Below are 21,956 nucleotides of genomic sequence, written 5' to 3' on the forward strand. Positions count from 1 at the left end.
TGTAATTTTCAACCGCTTAATATTCTCTGAAAACAAATTCAGTCCCCAGTGTAGGAGGGTACAGTTCTAATCACCAGCAATAAGGGCAGAAGCTAAATGCTCTAGGAACCTAATTTGGTCTATGCATGGGACCAGGCTGAAGAAGTTGCAGAATAAATTTAAAGAGATGTTTGGCAGTCCATCGTAGCTTCCCCATGTTTACATTTCACTTGTGTATCAAATCTACTTGATACTGAGTTGATGACTATCCCCATTTAAAAACTATTTTCGCTATTGACCTCCATTTTCTGTGTAACGCTATGCTTGGTGTGTCTTCTACTGCTTGGGATCATTATCATATTTGCCTTTGGGAGGACTATCTGCTTATGCAAGACTCTCTTTGGCTGCCCATTCCATAAGTTCAAAAATATTCTAACATACATGTCTATTACTCTAACCCTGGTAAAAAGAAGGTATCTGCTGATTTCAAAAAGTAAAAAGATGAGTCTGGAAGGAAATAAGAGAAGACACCAGAATTAATAGTCCTGCACTCAAAAAATAAGCAGTAGCTAAAAATTTTTCTCTGTAAAAAAATTACAAGTTAGTGTCTGAAAATGCAAAAATCACACATCAGCTAACAATATAGTATGGGGTGTATTCTGGGCACCAGTGCTGCAGTTACTTTGCAGGTAAATTTATATCAGAATTTCACACCTGAGCTCCAGAGAATTTTTTTACTTTCAACTTGCACAAAAAAAACCTTGTTCCTTATTAAGAACCAAATGTGGAATCCATCCATATTTAGATCCAACAGTATCTGTATCTGCATTAAGTAGCTCAGAAGATGACTATTGGGTGTTTTGATGCAGTAAAGAAGCACCAGGGAGCTAAGGAGAGCATGGAAGGTGGCTGGATCCCCACAGCTTCCTGTGTGAGTAGTAAACTGGGCCCATAGGATGAGGTTTCCCGCTGTATATACAGGTTGAGAGAAATCACAGCTCAGAGAGAGTTTTGAAAACTAAACTTTCCTTTCTTATTTTGCTACTATTAGGATGGAGTAAGCAAGAGTCCCGAAAAGCGTTCCTCTCTACCAAGACCTTCCTCTATCCTTCCTCCTCGAAGAGGCGTATCAGGAGACCGAGACAGAGAGGAGAACTCTCTCTCCCTCACAGCTTCCCTTTCCTCTTCAGTACGACGGACCACCCGTATGTTTTTTGCATATTAGCCCTCTCCTACTGCTATGAATGCCTCCCATCCTTGTGAGATTTGTCACATTGCCATAGCATCACGTGTCCATACCTTTTACACAGAGGGGTAGGTCTGGGTTATGCTGTTGGAAATCAGAGCCCCACAGACTGTTTTTGTTCAGATATCAAGTGCTGAGCAGCAAGGGCGCGAAACCAGGGACAGGATGCACCCTTTCCATAGTCTGCAATGCCCAGAGTGAGGACTGCTGTTCAGACTAATCGCTGATACTAGAAAATGCCTTTGCAGGGAGCTCAGAGCTGGGTAAGATAGTTAACACAGGGCATTTACAAACAGCAGCACAAAAAATGTGACAAACCTGACGCAAGCGATATAAAATATTCCGATGGATCTTGGACAAGCGAACCTAATATTACAGTCATTAACTTGCTGTTTCACAGTAATGATCTCCCTGTGCTCTAATGCTAGGGTAAAAACTCTGCTGAGAATTGAGATGTTAGCTAGTGGAGTGACTCATTGGGGAAGTTAGGATAGTAAACCAGCAAGGTCCTTTTGTGAGGACCAATGTTATCATATTACAAGCCAAAAGAAATTACAGGACAAAGAGAATTTTACCAAATACCCCTAGAACTTTTAGACAGATTTGCATTCAGCCCAGGCCTCAGAACCTGGATGTGGCTCCCTGCTTTCCAATAGGAATTCCTCTGGTTTCTCTCTTTAGAAACCAGTCTCAGCCCCTTCTAAGACAGCTTAAGGGAAGTAGATGATTAAAGTCTACCAAAAAAAAAGTCCTTTGAAATTCTTGGGTGATGCTCCAAGGGTAAAACAGAGACCCTTTGTAAGCAGAGTGACCCTCAGCTGGCACAGCAGCCCATTCTGCTGACTAGGAGTGAGAGGCCATCGAGCATTTGCCAATGTGGTAAAGGGCTGAGGAATGAAAAATAAATATACCAAAGCTGCAGGGAGCTGGAAAAAAAATCATTCCCTTTCTGTCTCAGTTGGTATAGTGAGAAGGTTCTGTTTTAGGGTTGGTTTGGAAAGAAAGAAACCATTCAGGGAAACTGGAGGTGAGAGTGGAGTATGTTCAATCTAGCTAATGAGTCATGTAGAGCAAAGAGTTTCTCCTGGACCCCAGGGGCAGCAGTGTATTGGGTTTGGTCCACCACCATTAAATAAACAGAATGATTAACAAATAGTTTAGATAAGATTTTGATTAGTCCCACTCGATGCTCTATAGAGGCCCATTGGATTATTAATTCCTGAACATTTTAAAGGTGAAAACATACAGGTAGCCATTTGACATTGGGGTTCCCAGGCTTTGGGGCTTGGTTTGGTCTTTCTCTCCATGACTATTCTCAGCAAAGCTTTACTTTAAGCAGCATGTGGAGCTATCTCGGCTTCTGTCCATTTGCGTTTGAGAGTTGCCAGCAGAGCTGGCTGCAGAAAGCACAATGCCACTACTAAACTGATGCTTGCGCTCAGTGAAAAGGACTGGCAATGCCATAAACACTGAGTGGAGCTGCTACAAAATGTTACAGTATTTATTTTTAACTTGGTGCAGATGTAACTACAATGTGACTTTTAATCAAGGTTGCTTTCTGTAATTGCTTTCTTTCACTGCACTAATGAAAAATAGCAATTGAATGTGAGGGACATCTGCCCATGCATACAACAGAGCTATGACTTGTTCGTCAACTGAATGCTCACCCAGGGTTCAGCTGCAGACACCAGATTACCAGCAGTGGTATGTGACCAGCAGCAGCCAGGCACTGAGAGCCTTTAGTTTCAGGATTACAATTGGAATTTTCCCCACTCTCTAGTTTAACGCCCAAATCCATTGAAATTGGTGACAGCATTCTTACTGGCTGGTCAGGTTGTCAGATCAAGTCCCAAAGGTTAGATTCTAAGGGTGTTTCTAGTCCTTTCCCCAAGACAGAAACCGATGTGCTATTGTGCCTTGTTTAGCGAGCTTTGCAGGAAGCACAGGTAGTGTGTTGTGGGAAGCACGCCTGTGTGACAGAGCGGAGAGCTCAGTCACCACGGGGGCAATTCACCAGCTCAGCCGTGCGTGACAAGGTAACTCCTGGCAGGCTGATTAGCAAAGTAAGACACACAGGCAGACATCCAGCTGTTCCAGCACTAGCACAGCTGTCTTAGAGCTGTATTTCGCTTGGCACATAGTGATGCAGTCTTGGGAGGTACAGAGGGAAGAAGAGCTGTATTTCTGTGGGTCTAATGCTGGGGTTTTTTTTTCTTGCATGTAGGATCAGAGCCAATTCGTAGCAGAACAGGAAAAAGTGGAACTTCTACACCCACTACTCCTGGCTCCACTGCTATCACTCCAGGGACACCACCAAGCTACGCCTCCCGTACCCCAGGCACTCCAGGGACACCCAGCTACTCCAGAACCCCACACACTCCTGGGACCCCCAAATCTGCCATACTGGTACCTACTGAGAAAAAAGTTGCCATAATTCGCACTCCTCCTAAATCTCCAGCCACTCCGAAGCAGCTACGAGTTATTAATCAGCCTCTACCTGACCTCAAGAACGTCAGGTCCAAAATTGGATCAACAGATAACATAAAATACCAGCCTAAAGGGGGGCAGGTAAGGATTCTGCTCTTTATGTTCATCCATATGGGGTTTAGTCTTATGTGTGCACCTTTGGGATAGGTATGGGATGGGAGCCATTTTGAGTTGCCTTGCAAATGCTGCTTCTGTTGTCCATATACATTTGTTATTTAAGCGGTGTTAAATGGCAGGGGCCAGGACAATCTTCAGAGAAGTATTTTGTCACCTGAAAACTAACAGTGCCTCACTGAGATCAGTTGAAAAATTTCAAACAAGTATTTGCACTACATGCCATAGATGTGTTTCAGCCTGAGCCTCAGCAGTTGCTGCTTACTTAGTCTTCATTAATACCAGCAAATGAGAGGTTTGTTTTAATTCAAGCTAGTTCAAATTCAACCTAGATAGATGTTAACAGGATTGCACAGCACCGTGACCTTTTCCTGTGTCATTTTACGTGACATGTGCATTGTGTTGGGGGATGTTAATGAGGGTTGCAGCCTCCAACTTGGTAAATCCACCCCAAGTTAAAGATGGTGGGAGGGGACAGATATTAGACTTAACTTTTTCTTGCTGCAAGGTTTGAATAAGCAGGAACAGAGCTTAAATTGTATAAACTGGAGAATGTACATAAAATAAGAAAAAAGTGAATGTATAGTAAGGCGGATCAGGATTTTCTGTTCTCACTGTCTTGAAAGAACAAGAATTCAGGGACATGTTGATGCAATTAAAAGCTGAAAAAAGGAGAGTTTCATACCTTCCAAAGTTATGCAATGAAGTGCATTGTCATGAGGATTGCTTTCAGCTAAACACTGAACATGTGTGAAGGGTAGCAAAATCCTCTGTTACTACAGACAAAACTTACCAAACTTTGGACAGTAAACAGGTAGGCTTTTAAGCTAAGCAGAAGCTTTTGGTTGGAGACTGAGGAAAGATCAGATAGGAAGTACGATAAATCTTCCTGAGACATGGTGTTTATACCTTCCTCTGAAGAGTCCCTGCTTGATGCCCTACCAAGCAGAACTATAGTCTTCTAGAATAGTCTTCTCTCATTTTTGAGCAATGTAGAAATGTTAACACAGATGGCATTAAAAGCCAAAATTATGTCCAAGCAATTTGTTTGTCTTTCTGTTTGGAAGAAGTGGTGTTCTAGCTTACAGGATGAAGCGCTCCATTTTATTAATGTTTACAGAGTTATGAGACCATTTATAACCTGAAATAAATCCTATTTTATTTAGAAACAAAGAGGCTGAATGAGGAAAAAGAAGGTAGCTTACCAACATTTATGCTAAAAAAATGGACAACTCAGTCTTGTGGGTGTAAACAATTATGTTTATTTATGTTTTGTAAAAAGCACCTGTGCCTTTCGTATTGATTCTGAACACAACCCCATGGTGAAAACACTCAGTGCTTCCTGCTCCCCTTTACTTCCCTGAGATTGCTGAGTTACAGCAGTGGCAGTGTGACTGCTTTATGAAAGGTTCACTTCTCAACTACCTCCAGGGATGGGACATCAGAGTGAATAACACACTCCCCCATTCAGCTGTCCTGAAAACAAGACATTTCAGGAAACTGGGTTGCACAGTGTTTCCAGAGCAGATACTTTTATATATATATATATATATATGAGGTTTGGAATATATAGTGGAACATACAGAACAGTGAGGTTTACCTAATGCTGTCTCAGAAAATAATAATAAATTGGATCAAAACTTAACATTGCAACCCTATGCCCACTGCAGGTCTCCCAGAGGGAAAAAAAAACGGGCGTATCTCTTAGGCATTGATCCTGTTTTCATGGTAAATTAACACATGCAGTGCTTTCCAGGATTTGGACAGTAGCCAGTTACTCAAAGTCAAGAAGGTAATGCCTCAGCAAAGGTTCTTCTGCCTTTATCTTGACAAGTGTCTGTGTAATTATTTTGTATGGGAGTTCAACTCCCATTTGACATATTGCATAGCAGGTGGTCAGGGTGCGCAGGGGCTCCGGGAGGCCTGGAACACAAGTTCAGGCTGTGCATCTGGATTAGCATTCCTCATAACAAGCCCAGCTGCTGGACATGGGGCTTGAAACCAGCACCATGTTAGCCTGTCCTCCTCCTCCCTGTTACTCTCTGTGGACTGTAACAACTGTACAAGACCAGGGGGCCACGGCAAATTGTATTTCTCTGTAAAGACCATGTCTAGACAGCTACATTTCCTTAGCAGTTCTATAGAGTTGCACAGAATCTTTGCTGGGCAGTGAAGAACGGCACAGCAGTTGGCATTTCACTCTTTCAGGGGTCACAGGGGAAATCTGCTGGGTGGACATCATGTCACTGAAGCTAAAGCATTTTTTAATTCCCAGTGGTATGTGGCCACTGAGCTGTGGGTTGGGCAGAGAGAGACTCACTGAGTTTTTGCTTTATATCCTCTTTATGCCCTAGTTGCTCCGTCTAGACAAGAGGTTTTAGGATTAATTCTTTTCCAGTTTCTGCAGTTGAATTTTATAGGGTCTGTGAGAGGAACACATGAAAGCTAATTTCATTTCCTTGTGTCTGCTTACTTTGATGTCTGGTGGCAAATATTGCACTGGCTGAAATGAGCTGTTATCTGCTATCTGCTTTTAGTGATGATACATGAAACAATCAGAAAGCTGTTCAAGTTTTATAACCTGAGCTAGAAGTGCAGATAGCAATAACCACAGGAAAAATAAGCAGACAAAAAGCTAGCATATATCTGGGCAAGTTAAGTACATAAACATGACATGCAAATTACTAGAGGAATACAGAATTGCAGCCCAAATGTGTCATTTGGAGACAGACTATCCTTTTACCAGAGGCATATCTGAACCTAGCACAAGGTCTTTTCTTAGCTTACAGCTGTCCTAGAGAAAGCAGCCGCACTCTGAAACTGCCAGAGGCTGAGGTGTAGAAATGAAGAAGCAGGGGATGTCTGAATGCTAAATAAATCACAAAATGCAGTGCTTCAGCCTTGAATTTCATCAAAGCTCATCAGACAGAAGGCTGATTTTACTTCAGCTCTGACTTGCCAGCCACAGAAACAAAGAAAAGGAGAGAAATTGCTCCACGTGACAGGGGAAAGAAAAAAAAGGGCATGCTTCTAGGGGAAGAAGCAAACTAACTTTGCACTGCATTGAGCTCCTACTAGGAATAGATGGCTTGAGATGTATTTAATTGGTATTCTGCAGTCTGGAGAAATGAGGGCTTCTCCGCTCTGTGATGGAGCCAGTGGGTGGTTGTCTGGTTTTCTCTTTATAGTAGAGTATGGTGAAATGTATCATTCTTGGCAAAGCTCAGAGGCAACTTGCTCATGGGTATGTCTGCTGGGCTTCAGATGGATTTTCACACTGCATCAGCTGTGGAGGAAATGCTGTGCTTTCAAAAGTAACCCATTTGCATCTGTTATTTCTCAGACAGCCCAAAGGAAGCATGGGGGAACTGAGGGAAGGGATTGGAAATCTGTTTCAGATGCCAAGAACGGGGTTTTTATTTTATTTTCTGTTTGGATTTTTTTCTTCTTCAAATTCTGTCTATGGATGTGGTTTGTACCGTGTCAGAGTACAAAAGTGCACCAGTTGAATCTTTGCGTTACTGACAAGGCACAGTATTTATAAAGCATCACAGGCCAGCAACCAAGGATTAAGCCAGCCTAGATTTCTTTTAATTTAGTCTTAAAATGCATACATCAAAACTCAGTCATGGGCAAGAACTTCAGTGGATGTGAATCAGCATAGCTTCATCAAAATGAATGGAGCTGCACAAATTATAATGCTATGCATAAGGTTTAAAATATCACTAATTATAGTAACAGCCGGGTACCTTGTAAGAAGTAAGATGACACATAGAAAAATGAAATACCTAAGCCATGTTGAAGGAATGAAGTGCTCCTTGAGGGTTTTTAGGAAGATTAAGTGAGAACTTCACCATCTTCCCTAAACTGTAGAAAACAAAGTGCATTTAGTCATGGGTCAGGAAATCTGAATAAACCGGTGACACAACTATTCAGTAGAACCTGTCCAGAAACCACAAAAACGCTGGCAAGGAGAACAGGCATCTGCATTGCATGATAAAAGAGACCGCACAGGGTAGGATAAGACATCTCAGAGCTGGGCAGAGGAGGCAGCTTGGATGGCTATCTGTTGTCTTCACAGAATGTTAGGGATTGGAAGGGACCAATTCTTTGTACAATTTTTTGTTGGCTTCAAAATCAGCTTGGATGGCAGGAGAGATTCCCCCACAGCACACCCCCACACCTGCCCATCATCACAATTTACAACCCAGTCTGCAGAGAACAGTAGGCTCCTAAAGTGTTCCCTGCCTCAGCTACAGCCTGCCAGGTTGCAAAGTCAGTGCAGAGACAGACAGGTCTGGGGGCCCACCAGAGCTGAGCACCTCCTGGGAGAACTGCTGGTCAAAAGGGTATTCAGCAAGTTCCTCTTGAGATGACATCTTATAACTCCTCTTCCTCCTGTTTCACATGTCTTTGCACCACATTGTGAACACTGATGACAGCCCAAAAATTAATCTGAAGATCGAGGTTATATGCTGTTGTTGCACTGGTTGATGAAGAGTGTTGTAAAAGGTAGTGGAGAATATAAGCTTACCAAAAAGTGCAATGTGAGCTGTTGCTGGGTCCCATTCTGTTTCCTATCTCCTTCTAATACATGATGCACTTTTTCTCCAATCCATTGTGATCTGCAACATGAGCCAAAAACACTTTGAGAATGTCCCCGCTCAGGACAGTGATGAACATAAATGATCTGTAAAGTTCAAGCTTTGGTGCTTTCCCAAACCAGAGCCACAGGAGGCAGCTGTATAGGGTAGATTGATGCTGTAACATGGCTGTTGTTAAAGTACTTAGCTAATGAGAGACTGGAAGGCAATTGATTCCACACTGTTAGCCGCATTCATTGGAAAAGCTTTGTGCATTTACCAAGGCAACAGTTCACAACTGTAAGATAAACTCATGTCAGTCTGCTTTTGTTTTCTTTCTACATTGTCAGTTTTGTGGATTTGCAAGACATTTGAAGGGATTTGTTCTGGACTGAAAATTAGAAACTAATTCATCCCTTGTTAATTGCAGATATACAAATACAAAAAGAAATTGGGAGTTTCAGGCACACCTTCAAAACTCTGTCACAGCTCAAAACCATAATTTTTAAGTTTTTGAAATTTAGAATCTTGGCTGATCATTGCAGATTGTACAGAAGTAACATCTTGCAGCTCCTGTGTTCAGACTGCACTCATTTAATGGAAGGCTTGCCTGAGTACAGTCTGTACAGTTAAGCCTTGAATTACTCCGCATAAAAGGCAAGATCTTCCTGACTCATATTTCAGAAAAATGATTGCCAGGCTCTAGCAAGTTTCATCACGTTTCTTTGAGGAAAGGTATTTGGTTGGTAGAAATGAGCAGGGAACTGGGACTTTCTATCCAGATTTGACATTCACTTTCTAATAACATCACTGCTGGGCCTCAACCATCTGTCATATGTGCATCGTGCTCATTGAGGACAAACTGTGAATCACAGTCAGGAGGGTCACAAGCTGTCTGATGGGGCTCTGACCAGTAACAAAACTTCCACTGACTACAGCAGGCGTAAGCTGATGCTTCTCCCTCTTTTGAAGGCAGTTAGCAGCAGTGCACTGATTTCTGCCAGTTGGATGGGATGTGTTTGATCTAATCAGAGCTGAAGGTATCACTTTCTGGAGGATTCCATATCTTTCCACCGGCTACAGTGGCAGCTTAAGCGACCATTTCCAACTCTTAGCTGACTAAATTTAGAAGAGACAAATCCTGGGTGATGTACCATACGTTGTTGGTCTTTTGTTAATAGCAAGGGGAGAAGATGTATTTTTTTCTAGAATAGACTGAAATTACCAGGACGTAAATTCCTGTGAAAGTCTGAGTCATCCCAGCAGCAAGTTCAGCAGAGGAGGCATTTTCAGCTGAGTTCTAACTAGTCTAGATTCTGGCAATAAAATGGGGAAGGTTGTTCTTTTGGGAAAAATGTTCAGGCAATACATAATCTGGATCAGAGCTGTTTAGTCATATGATAGTGTTCTGTCTTGCACAGAAAGGTGAGAAAAAGAGTTTGTTTTGCTAGATGGGAAGGAGCAGGAAAGGAAAGGATAAAAACCTTAGTTTTTATCTTGGAAATTTGATGTGAACAATAAAAAGCGATGCTAAGGGACATGATACTTGATGCTCAACACGTGATATTTGAAGCTATTAGTACTCCTTCCATGAGTGGAGACTTTTGCCTCTAAAATGTAAGTATCAAATTGGTAGTTTAGCAAAATCTGTTTGGTTGTTTTTTTGTTTAAGGGAGTACTAAAACAAGGATCCTGTGTTTTAGATGAGTTAATTGAGATCCTAGGATCTTTTTTATTTGGTGTGCATGTATCTCCTTCAATTTCTTTTACTGTTCTTTTGATCAGCTCCCCATGTTTAGTGAGGAGTATGATTACAGAACATATGTAACAGTTCATCTGACGTGGATCTTGCACTTCCTTGAGCCGTCTGTTAAATTCAGCTGTTGTCTCTTGATGTAAACTCTTTGGCATGGAAAGTGGTCATTGCACTTTGTATTTCCCAGCACAATTATGCAAAACCTCTCAGTGCTTCTCTGTAGGCCTTTCTCCGTTTATTGATAGGGACATACCTAGTTCAGTGTGGCCACCTTATTAATTAGATTAATAGAGTGATTTGCAAATAGGTAGAAAGAAGCTTGTAAATCAGCCATCGTTGTCCTACACCAGTATTAAAGACATGGCTGATTGCAAGACATCTCTTCTGTTTTACCGATATTTCCCATTGGAAGTACCTATTTTCAGTTGTTTGTAATTGTTTCACAGTTTAACTGTTCAGGCTGAAATATTACATGCTTAGTCTCTGCCTCTGGGTATGTTTTTAGAAGTAGGAAATGAACCTGCCTTGCTCACCCTTTGCTAAGATCAAGATGAGGACCATACATTATTTTGCCTATGCTATGTCCAGTGCAGCCTTTTATTTTGAATCTCACTAGCTTGTAAGCTGGCGGCTTCACCAGTGTGTGTATCGAGTAATTTCAGGAGTGCAAAGGCAGAACATGATCGCAAGCTCTGTTGTAGATGTGGAAAGTATGAGGTATAGTCTTTGTCTTCAAGGGCTTTGCTAGGCCAAATAAATACCCCCTTCCCTCGACCTGTAGCCTCTGCCAGGAGCATGAAAACTTGTGATCTCATGTGTCCTTGGCAGCATACAGATTTGGAAGCACTTAGAACTGCCTCTCAATTCTAATCAGGTTTTAACCTTAACCTTGCTTCCTGTGCAAGACCAATTCTTGTCTCATTCAATCCCTGTGTTAACCAGGAGACCAAACACTGAAATAATGTCTAGTTCCTGGGATGTAGCTGTGTCAGATCACTGTGATGCTGTGGTAAGTGCAAAGAACCTGCCCTCTTTGAGAAGTTGTTGTGAGTCTGGAAGCTTTTCCCAATATCGCAGCCCCACAGCATGTTCAAATGGCAAGTGGAGCCAAGCTACAGTATTTTTAAATGCTTTAGGCACAGTGTTTGTGGTAGAGCTTCCCAGAGGCCATAACTGCAAAGCACAGGGAACATAAATCATTAGCTTCTTGGAAAATATATTCAGAGCCTGTAATTTTATCAGCATCACGATTTTTGTTCTTTGAGTATCTTTGTTTTGGTGTGTACAAGGGTAGTAAGCCACAGGAGGGAAGCTGTTTATGGATTCTCTGCTCAGATGCTCATTAGTTAGGGGCTTTCCCTCTTGTTGTGAAAAGCAGCTGAACTGAATGATTCTGGGCAGCAATGGAACATAATTCTTTCTCTTCCGTAAGCACTTTTCAGTCATTGATGTTGTCTTTAGCAGTAAGGCACAACTCATCTAAATTTTCTCTTGCGTTCCATTCAGTGTTTCTACAAATTTTTGCTCATCTTGAACACAGTGGTGCAGTACTGACAGAGGAGACTCTGTTCCAGGTCCCCAGACTGGAGACTGTTGTACATGGAAACTCTGAAACCCAAATTCATTTTCTGTGAACAGCCGTAGGGAGGCATATATCTAACTGGGAGATTCACAGGTATTGCCCACCTGTCACATCTCCTCATGTTAGCCAGTGTAACCCAAAACATCCCCTCTGATCTAGTGTAGATGTTGCCCTCGGACCACAGCCCCTTCGTTTTTACGTTGCTGGTCGGGCCACTATATGTAGGAAGGGAGTTCACCCTGCTGAGTGCAGATCAATATGTGCCTCATCTAATTGAACTCTGAGAAAAATACCTTCATCACTTGGTTTCTTACAGGCCACCCATAAATGCCCTGCATCTCTTGATGCTTTGATAAACAGCATTCAAACAGCACAGAAGGTGTTGGAGCATAGTGTCTGATTCCTGCTGGGGACTACCTAGAAGTAGTGTGAGTCAGTGAGGCTGTACTGTGTGTATGTCGGCACACAGTCTGCCCTGGACTTCACTTCTGGACTACTGCTGAGGAGTCAATCAGAGGACAGAATGGGGTATGGTCTGTAAGACTTCCAGGGCTTCAGACAGAAGCCATTTTTATCCTTGGGCAATGTGGTTTTGTGGAATAAACCCAGCATTGTCTGTGAGGCTTAATTTTTCCACTGTGGTTTTAACTTCATGTGGATATGACCGATGCTGAGGAACCTGAGCTTGGTCCTGATCAAAATACTGACTTCCAGGCCCTGTCCAGCATACCTGGGCAAACCAGCATCAGATCTGAAGAGAATGTTCACAGTTCAGACTGGCAGGTCAGCGCAAGGATTATGAGGGAGCCTGTCAGGACATTATCTTGTTGGGATGTTTAGTGAGTGTGAATAGAAAGCAGTCCTGTTACTGCCACGAACTAAAATGTTCCCTTTCCTGAATGAGAGCACAAGCAGGCTTGATCTTTCATTTAACATGCAGCACAACTGAAGTGCATATACGTACATCCCTACCACACCTCCAACCCCACATAAGATGTACATACACATTCCTGAACACAGACCTTCCTGGTGAGTCATGGTGTTCATGCTGTCTCTGCCACAGCCAGCTGCACCATCTGATTGCTTTCATTAAGGGCCATCATAAAAGTTTACCATTTTCTTGTCATAGCTCTGTTCCCTTGGGAGGCAGTTCCAGAGCCTTCCTGCTCTGATAGTTACAAATTTCCCTCTAGATTCCAGCTTCAAATAATTCACAGTTTACATTATTTGTTTTGCAAGCCACAGTTTCTCTTTAGCCTAAATAGTTCCTGTCCCTCTTTGGTACTCTCCCTCTGATGTTTGCAGTCTGATTTCTCAAAGGAAACAAAGCTCATGCACTCATGCTGTCTGGCTGGCAGTCTCAGCCTTCCTCAACTTGTTTGTAACTTGTTGGCCCGTTTCAACCAGTGCTGGCAAGGGGGCAGTGGTTAGAAACACAGGCGGTCCCTCCAAGCTGGATGATAATTGTTGACTGGATACAAAACAGGGACTCAGCAGAACACTGTCATTGGGGGAAAGGCAGTGATAACTCAGCCCCTTCTCCACAATCAGAGATAACAAGCAGCTGGCCAGTTGTGTATTGGCTTCTATTTGCGTAGTCTAGCAGACCTGGGAGAAAGCTTGAGAGATATTGCTGGCAAGAGGGGATAGGACTTGATGAAGAATATAGGATGCAAGGATTAAGCAGTTTAAAGCTTTAATCTATAGGAAACAAGGCTCCATTAGTTTGTGGAACACTTAGTTACAGAGGGCAGTCATGATTTAAATATGTGCAGGGGTATTGATATACTCCAGGAAAGGGAGAAACAGATCATCACGGAAAACCTGGATCAGTGCAGTTCCTTCCTGTGCCAGATGACCAGTAGAACACATCCACATCACTCGGCTCACTTCAGCCATCAGCACAGGACATAAATGATACAGAGGTCTCCTGCCGGCCCCTCTACACAGGGGCACATTTCACCCAGTGAGACAGAGAGGATAACTGAGATCATTGGTCCTTTACATATCTGCTAGCCAGGGCCATGGGCCATGAGACTCGTAAACTGTCAGACTTTTGGGTGCAAATCAACCTTTAAACCCTTGATCAAAGGCATCCTCTCAACTTATCACCTTGCTTTGGCTCCATTTTTAAGCTACAGGCCCCCAGTTCACAGTGCTGAGGTCTTGTCATGACCCCAAGTCAGCATTTTCAGAGCAAATGCATCCCTGTGGCCATTGCTAAGAGGTGCTGCTGATCCATTGCTGAATGAGATGTGCTCAGAAAGTGCTAGGATGGCTTTCTGTTTTGCCCAGTGGTGTCTGGCCTGAAGCTCTCTGGGAGCCAGATCTGACTGCACATCTGACGTGTTTCTGTAACTGATGTGACACTTGTATAGTACTGGAGTACATTTTTAAACAAATAGAATATTGAGAGAAAGCACAAGCATAAAACTCTAAAGGCATTTGCTTTCATGTTTCAGTGTACATTGGTTTACTTGGACAGATTAAGCAGATAGAAGAGAGAAAGACAGAAGTCAGTTTGCCTACCGAAGATGCCCTTCTGAGGGTGACCTACCAGTTGTGCAGTTCTCTGGTGCTGGCATCACCCTTATTGCTGAGCATGCCATCACCACATATCTTTACCTATTAAAGCGAGAGAACACTTAACATCCTAATGTTTTGACTGATGTAGTGGTTACATTATATGTAATGAGGAGGACCATGAAACAACTTGCTGTGAAGAAATTCTTCACATTAGCTGCAAAGCGTGGCCCTCTGAAAATTTCTTCTTGGAGTTTACTGGGCTTAAGTCAGGAGTGCAGTCGAGGTGCTCAGTGCCAGAGGATTTGGCTCATTATCTAAAATGTGACATTATCCCCACTGCAGGAGTCAAGTGCTGTAAAATCTGATATCCCCATAAGGGGACAAAAAGTCTTGTCCTAGTTTGGAGAGGTGAGGTACAGAAGGACTGATTTGTCTCAGATTTATCAGGGAACCTGGGGCAGTTTGGGGACCTAAAGCCAGGAAGCAGAAACTGCACAGGGTTCTTCTTCCTCCCATTGACCACTTCAGCTGGTTTGCAGCTGCTTTGTGTTCCTGGCGTGGTAAGAAGCGCAATAAGGTACCTCGGTGTATCTGTCCTTCTCTCTTATCTCAATATCGGTTAGTTGGTGTAGGTTTACTACAACAGCAACCAGGAGGACTGTGCTAAGTAACATGTCAGTGAAGGCTCTAGAAGTGCCATTTAGCAAAATGAATAGATAATGCCCAAAGTTCTGTGGCTTTCTGTACAGGAAAGAATGTAAATTCATATTTTATATTAATAACATAAATTAAATCCAACATAACATTTGAATAAAGACTTCATATTTAACCCAGAGAAAGAATATGCTGCACAGGTGGCACTTTTTGAGTAAGTAAAACCTCCTGGTGCAAAGGCAGCAGGTGCAGCTTTGGCCAGAAATGCATTCTCACACACCTGAAAGCCTAATATTGGTGAGCACAATCCCCTGCCCTTGCTCAGAAAGAAGTCTGGAAGTGGTGTCACTCAGGTGTGTGCCCTGCACCCAGTTGTCCATGCCTACTGGTAACTGCCATCCAGCAGCACATCCTTCCCTGGGAGGACAATCATTGGTGGCACCTGAGCTCTGCCAGGTGGAGGAGCTGCTTTAAGATGGGTGTCAAGCACAGGACAGTGTGGTTTGCCTTTTGCAGACTTCACCTCCAGGCACTGTCATGTGCCTGCAGTGCATCTGTGTCTAAGGTAACACAGAAAAAATGTGGGCTTCTGGCATCTGTAAGGGAGCCTCCACTGTCAAGGGAAAATCGAGTACTTGTTCTGCCAGAAACAAAGAGCACAGGGGAGCAGCACAGTGCTGCTAGCACCAGAAAGTTGTTGTGACCAACTTTATGGCCAACACCAGAAATCAAGAAGCAGTGATTGCAGCTGTAGGTTTCCAGATGCTGTTTTCTGCATTGTCCTTTAGTAAACGACAGTAAAGAGAGAGAGCAGTAGAGAACTCTGACTTCAGTTTAATTAATTTTGTCAATCCCCTTTCACAGGACACTCTGAGGTCTGTTGTATGAACGTAGCTGCTGTTATGGCTGTATGGCAGGAGGGGTGAAATACCTCAGGATTTCAACCCATGCCTGAGCTGGCTGGATCTGGGATTTCTGCGTCAAAGGCTGGAGTGCTGAGCTGTGGGAAGGAGGGTTTCCATCTTCTTCTTGTGGCCAGTTCAGCAGAAACACTGGCCATCACTCAAGAGAGCCTAGGACAGACTGTCCAAGGACTATGTCCAGTCCAGGCAAGCAAGGAGTTCTTTGAGCTTGTCAGGGAAAAGCCACTTCTCGTATCTCCCAGTATAAAAACTTCCCCCTTTGTATTTTACCACCACTTCATGAGGTAGAAAAAAGAGCAGCATGGTACATTTACATATGCTGTGTTAACATACTAACCATAGATGGGTGTGGTTTACTTTCTCACATTTCAATATAAGTGTCAGAAGAAGGAGTCACAGCAGGAAGCAAAATTACCCTGGCTTCCCTGTCCTACACCCTGATGCAGTGTGTGTATGGTATATAGTAAGTTACCTCCAATTCCTTTTAGGTTAGGATTTTAAACAAGAAGATCGATTTTAGCGATATTCAGTCCCGGTGTGGTTCCAGAGATAACATCAAACATTCTGCAGGGGGAGGAAATGTAAGTAGTACAGACGCCCTGTGAACAGGCATCTCCACTGTGGTGACCCACCTTGCACAGCCAGCACCCTCTGTTTCCCTGCCTCTGAGCACTACTTTCCTTCTTGCTACTGTTTCACATGTGAGTCTGGTCTGGTAGTCGTGTGAGCCCTATGTATGCAGTGGTGGCCTCCTGATCTTTCTTCACAGAGCACAACACATTTCCAGAACTTGGGACAGGAAAAGGAAATGAGAAAAGAAGGGTTATCTCTAAATGCCCAAGGTACTGACAGTAAAAGTCCAGTGTGAGCTGAAATGGTTCAGTGACTTTCATGGGAGAGGCCCAAGAAAGTAATTTCCAGAGACTCCAGCTCACAGTGAGACTGCAGCCTCACAGTTGGGCATCTTCCAGTGTGTCAGTCCTTCCTCAGCTAACCTGAGAGGAAGAAGAAGAAAAATAAAACACAAGGACAAAGAAAGCTCAGAGAGAGGGTGTGATCAGCCAGCATGCTGAGTGCTAACTCTAATGCCACAGCACTATTCCAGTATAACAGAGGCTGCTCAGGGTTTTACCAGACACACAGTAGTTCTAGCAGTCACACTGGAATAGCTTAAGGCTGCTCTGACCCCTCTGACAGAAATGATCTCCCCTCAGATGGAAGAGCTGACGGTGTGGGCACTCTGATCCAAACAGATTCAGTAAAGCCACCAGTGCTGGCTTAAGTCATTGCTGGGGATGTGAGCAAGCCAGTGGCATTGCGGTCGTCCTGGAGCCCGTCTGGCCTGGAGAGGCTACAACTTCTTAAGACCTGCTAACACAGTCACTGTGATTCTGGGCCACATCTGGGAGCACAGCAAGGCAGGAGTGTTGTTCAGTGGCTATTCCCTAGCTGAGCTCAGCGCAGTCATGGCAACGCGGCCAGCAGCAGGGCACAGAGCAGCAGGAAGAGAGAAGGTGCCTGTGCAGCTGCCTGCCTGAGCAGAGCGATGCCACTGCTATCCGGTGAGCACCACCGAGCGGGTTGGCTGAACAGCAGCCAGCTCAGGTGCAGCTGCAGGAGTCACATTTGTAGATTCATCAGACTCTCCATAGTGGATTGAGCTGAAATGCGTACCATATTTAGATGCAGAAAAACGTGAAACAGATGGTAGAGGAAAAAAAACAGTCACCAAAATATTACTAGTTGCCAGGATGCGTATTCAAGAGCAGAAGCAAATGGGATGGGTCCAGCTGCATGCAGGGCTTCAGAGTGTCCACTCTGAGAGGAGGCTCAGAAACATTTTAGAAGAAACTCACAAGCTGAATCTGCTTTGTCCCCCTCTTCGTTTTGCTAATAGTGAAGTGTAACCCAGCTCTGTCATTTCCCTAGGTGGGAAGCTTGCTGTATTAATCCAGGTGTTCCTTCCTTTGTGGCATGGTCTGTTTTCTACTAACCACCTCTCCTTTTCCAGTGGTTTGTAGAGGCTTGGGCTCTTCCTCTGCAGGGCTTGGGTCTTTATTTTATTCTTTTCATTCCTGTAATGTGTGTGTGTATGTGTGCTTTTGACAGGTACAAATCGTAACCAAGAAGATTGACTTGAGTCATGTGACTTCCAAGTGTGGCTCGCTCAAGAATATCCACCACAAGCCAGGTATTGTAGGAATTTCTGGGATGCGGGACAAAGCAAAGGCCTAGTCCTATTATGTGAAGGAGAAATCATGGATGATACTTTTCTCTTCTATAGTCCAAGAGAAAGTAAATACACCTTGGTAATAAAAATAATATTCTTTACTTAACTAAATATAGAAAGACATAAAGCTCTGGGACCACCTAGTTTAGAGAGTCGATAAAAAAATAATGCAGAAGGATGCTGCTGTGGCATAATGTCAGTTTGATAAGCTCCTGAAATGCAGACTGAAGTCAGCAAAATACTTTAGCAAGTGCTTAAATCCCATGAAAATCAGTAGGGCTGCAGCACATACTTACAGTTTGAATATGTGTTGAAGGTTTTATATTTTACTGAACATGCAGCATGGTATCCTGTGCTTCTCTAAAATCATTAGATCTCAACTAAAAGGAAAGTACCGTGAGTGCACCCATGCGCATCAGGTCAGACCTTCTCCTGAGCCATTCCAGCCTCTTAATCTGTATTTCCTTTTTCTGTGTAGGAGGTGGACGTGTGAAAATTGAGAGCGTGAAACTGGATTTCAAAGAAAAAGCTCAGGCTAAAGTTGGTTCACTGGAAAATGCCCACCACGTACCTGGCGGTGGTAATGTCAAGGTAAGGGGACAGCTGTCAGAGGAAAGGCTGCCATTGTGCCCGTGGCCCCGTGGAATTATTAGAGCTGTGAATTCAGCAATGGCTCTGAATTGAGTAGGAAACATCTGTTTGTTCTCCTTCAAGCACACTCACATGCCATTTGCTCCCTTCGGAATTTGGAATGACAAATCTCACGTGCACATCTAAGCTGAGAGTGTAATGTCCTGTAGTTTGTGTGCTGGCTTTCCCCCTAAAGATAAACCTTGTTTGGGACCGTTGTACAGCATAGGTATGATCTAACAAGTTTGTAGTATGGGTATCCCAGAGGATCAGAACTGCTTTGTGAAACAGGAGGAAGACATCTTGAAAGTAAGATCACTATACACACATGTGAAAAAACAGATTTCAGAAACAAATCACAATACCCATAAAATGTCTATTAAATTCACACAGCTAGGAACAATGGTACTGCTCATTAAGGCATCCATCAGAGACAGAAATAGGAAAAAAATGTAACATAGTAAGCCAATGTATATGAAACAAGGTGAAAAAATCTTCAGATTCAATTATTCTGAGTGAAGAAGATTCAATCCTTGTAAGAGTTCTTAAAAGTAAACAAAATGAGACCCAAATGATGATCTGTAATGAGATAATTTGGTGAATATATAATGTGTTAAATTCTTTGCTTTCCCCAAGCAGATTGACAGCCAGAAGCTGAACTTCAGAGAGCACGCGAAAGCCCGTGTCGATCACGGGGCTGAGATCATCACGCAGTCACCAGGCAGGTCCAGCATGGCTTCGCCACGCAGACTCAGCAACGTCTCGTCCTCTGGAAGTATCAACCTGCTTGAATCGCCCCAGCTTGCTACCCTCGCTGAAGATGTCACGGCAGCCCTCGCTAAGCAGGGCTTATGAATTTGCTCATTTCGCGTTGTATGAAGTAATAATATTTAGGCATGAGCTCTTGGCAGGAATGGGCTCAGAGCAGGTGTTACATTCATTCTTTACCATGTCTAAAACTAAGTCACATCCCAAGACTTGTAGTTACCATACAGTTAAAAAAACAGAAAAAAAATATAATTAAATAGATGCAGAAATTGGCCTGATTTCCATTTACAACAGGAAGACACTGGCTTTATATGGGTATACAACTGCAGTATGTTACATTGGACAGTTATTGTTGCTCTGCTCTGTCTTGCATGGAGTACCGTACTATGATAAAATGCATTTTTACCTTTCATGTGCCTGAAGGCCATCAACCTCTTTCTGAAGAGCCTTGTTAATATCCCAAGTTGCTCATTTCACTGTTCTGTTGATAGATGGGGAAATAAAAAAAGAAAAGTTGCCCATTTTAAGTTATTACAGGTTAAATTAACAGTCTGCTTACCAGAAGGAAGGGCATATAGAGAAATTCAAGATTAATTAAAAATTGTTATTTTGTATAAATGAGTAGAACAAAAGTTGAATTAAGTTAATAACATTCTTTTGGACTTGGTTCATTATGTCAGTGTATAGCTGAAAAGCCAATACATTATTTAACTAATAACTAAAAATAGTAGTTGAAAACATTTGAACCATGCTTGGGGAAGTGACGTAAAAAAGCTGTTGAAAGCAAGCACTTCCACCCCAATGGACTTGTGTCTGATTAGAAAGTTGGTTAAGCAGCTAGATTTGTGTACGCACCACCAGTTTCAAATCCTTTCCATCTGTTTGATACAGTATTATAGATATATATATTTCTCTGTGGCCATTTGTGATATGCCCTTCTCATATACTTGAATATTCTACTTCTTTATTCACAGTATCTGTGTCTCTTGCACCCTTTGGTGTTGCAATTTTAGGTATGTAAAAGTAGATGTTAGCAGGGTTTTTTCCCCTATTCATAAGAATCCATTTTAAAAAGATGAAAATTTTAGCATGAAGTTGCTTTCTGTAACAATTAAAAGCCGTGACCCTGTTTTAGTGCCAGATGCAAGTCTCTTCTGTGATGCTAGAAAAAGGATTCCTTCCCTCTTCCCTCCTTTTCTTCACAAAGGTATGATTTTTGTGGGGTCCAGATGTTTGTAAAAGGGTCTCCAAAGATGGCTGAGTTTGGATTCTGGATTTTTTAAAAATCCACAATAGTTTGGTTCTGGCTTTTTTTCTTTTTCTTTTTTTTTTTTTAAGTAAGTCCTGTAGTAACAGTGAATGTTGGATTTATTTATTTTTTCTTTTGCTAAAGTTGAAACACAGAAAAAAATATTAAGATGTTGTTTCCACTCCTTCAGTGATGTCTTATGTATACACTCAGGCACTCAGGTAACAGTGATAAATGTAACAGAGATGCCTGTAAATTATAGTATGTGAATAAATAAAATGAGTTCCCTAGACTGGGTTGCCATAGTGATTCATCAGTAAATAGGGCACCTTAAAATCTGAGCAAAGTGGGGTTATACTGACTCTAAAAAGTATAAGAAAAAGTGTGCATAAAAGATAAAGGGCAGAGATACATCAAACAACCGATCTAATGGAGTTACGTGTGAGAACTCCGACACGATCTTACGGACACTAAGAGAACACTGAAGGTAATACAGTAGTATTACTCATCAGCGGGTAATAATCTGCTGATACTCTGTGTACTGTAGACATTATGAAATGACCAGTTTACGTTCTTGCAGATTCTTTGATCTTTTCCTTTTCAAATTTCTTAACTGAACTTTGCACTGTCAGTTGAGCTATACTTGATACATGTATTAGGTTAACATTATGCGTTGGAAGCTTTTGATCTGTTCTTTTTCCTTAATTTGTGTGTGTGTGTGTGTGTGTGTTGGGGTTTGATCTGAGACGACTCACAGAGAGATTCTTACGTCTGTGGAGAAGGATTCTAATAATTAATAGCATAGGATTCCCCATCGTTAAATTCAGGTAGTAAACGCACAGTTACTAGACAGTAAATATTCAGTGGACCAAAGGGGGATTTTGACTAAGCTGTCACAGCAGTACAAAGACAAAACAAAATGGTTACATCTCTAAAAATTTTACTGGAGATGAACTCCTAACAGCCCCACACACAACATTTCAGCTCTGCAAAAAGGTTTTTCACACTATAAAGTACCTAATACTCTTTGTAAGTCAGTTGTTTTGTACAAAGGACAGTCAGTTTAGAACCATGCTAAGTGTATCTGGAGGAGTCTGTTTTCTGCCTTGTATTTGTTATACTTTTGCTTAGAGTAATACTAAGAATTTGTTACGACCTGGTCACAGCTAGTTCATAAATCCCTTGGAGTAAATTAAGGTGAAATGACACCAAATAACTGGTATAAAATT

The 21,956-nt window shown here is 42.5% G+C and overlaps 1 protein-coding gene across 3 annotated transcripts in view; it reads left to right on the forward strand.

The window, feature by feature from the left end:
- The window catches only part of MAP2 (microtubule associated protein 2), a 186,720-nt gene extending 165,978 nt beyond the window's left edge, over nt 1-20,742 (forward strand). For all 3 annotated transcript variants that reach the window (XM_068407184.1, XM_068407182.1, XM_068407183.1), the window contains 6 exons: nt 1,031-1,184; nt 3,450-3,793; nt 16,339-16,431; nt 17,960-18,041; nt 18,559-18,671; nt 19,350-20,742. In XM_068407184.1, the coding sequence (XP_068263285.1) occupies nt 1,031-1,184; nt 3,450-3,793; nt 16,339-16,431; nt 17,960-18,041; nt 18,559-18,671; nt 19,350-19,565 (1,002 nt within the window). In that variant the 3' untranslated portion in view covers nt 19,566-20,742. The remainder of the gene's footprint in view (nt 1-1,030; nt 1,185-3,449; nt 3,794-16,338; nt 16,432-17,959; nt 18,042-18,558; nt 18,672-19,349) is intronic.
- The last annotated feature ends 1,214 nt before the right edge of the window (nt 20,743-21,956 follow it).

Source organism: Nyctibius grandis, chromosome 9 (assembly GCF_013368605.1).
Source record: "Nyctibius grandis isolate bNycGra1 chromosome 9, bNycGra1.pri, whole genome shotgun sequence".
Lineage (NCBI taxonomy): Eukaryota > Metazoa > Chordata > Aves > Nyctibiiformes > Nyctibiidae > Nyctibius > Nyctibius grandis.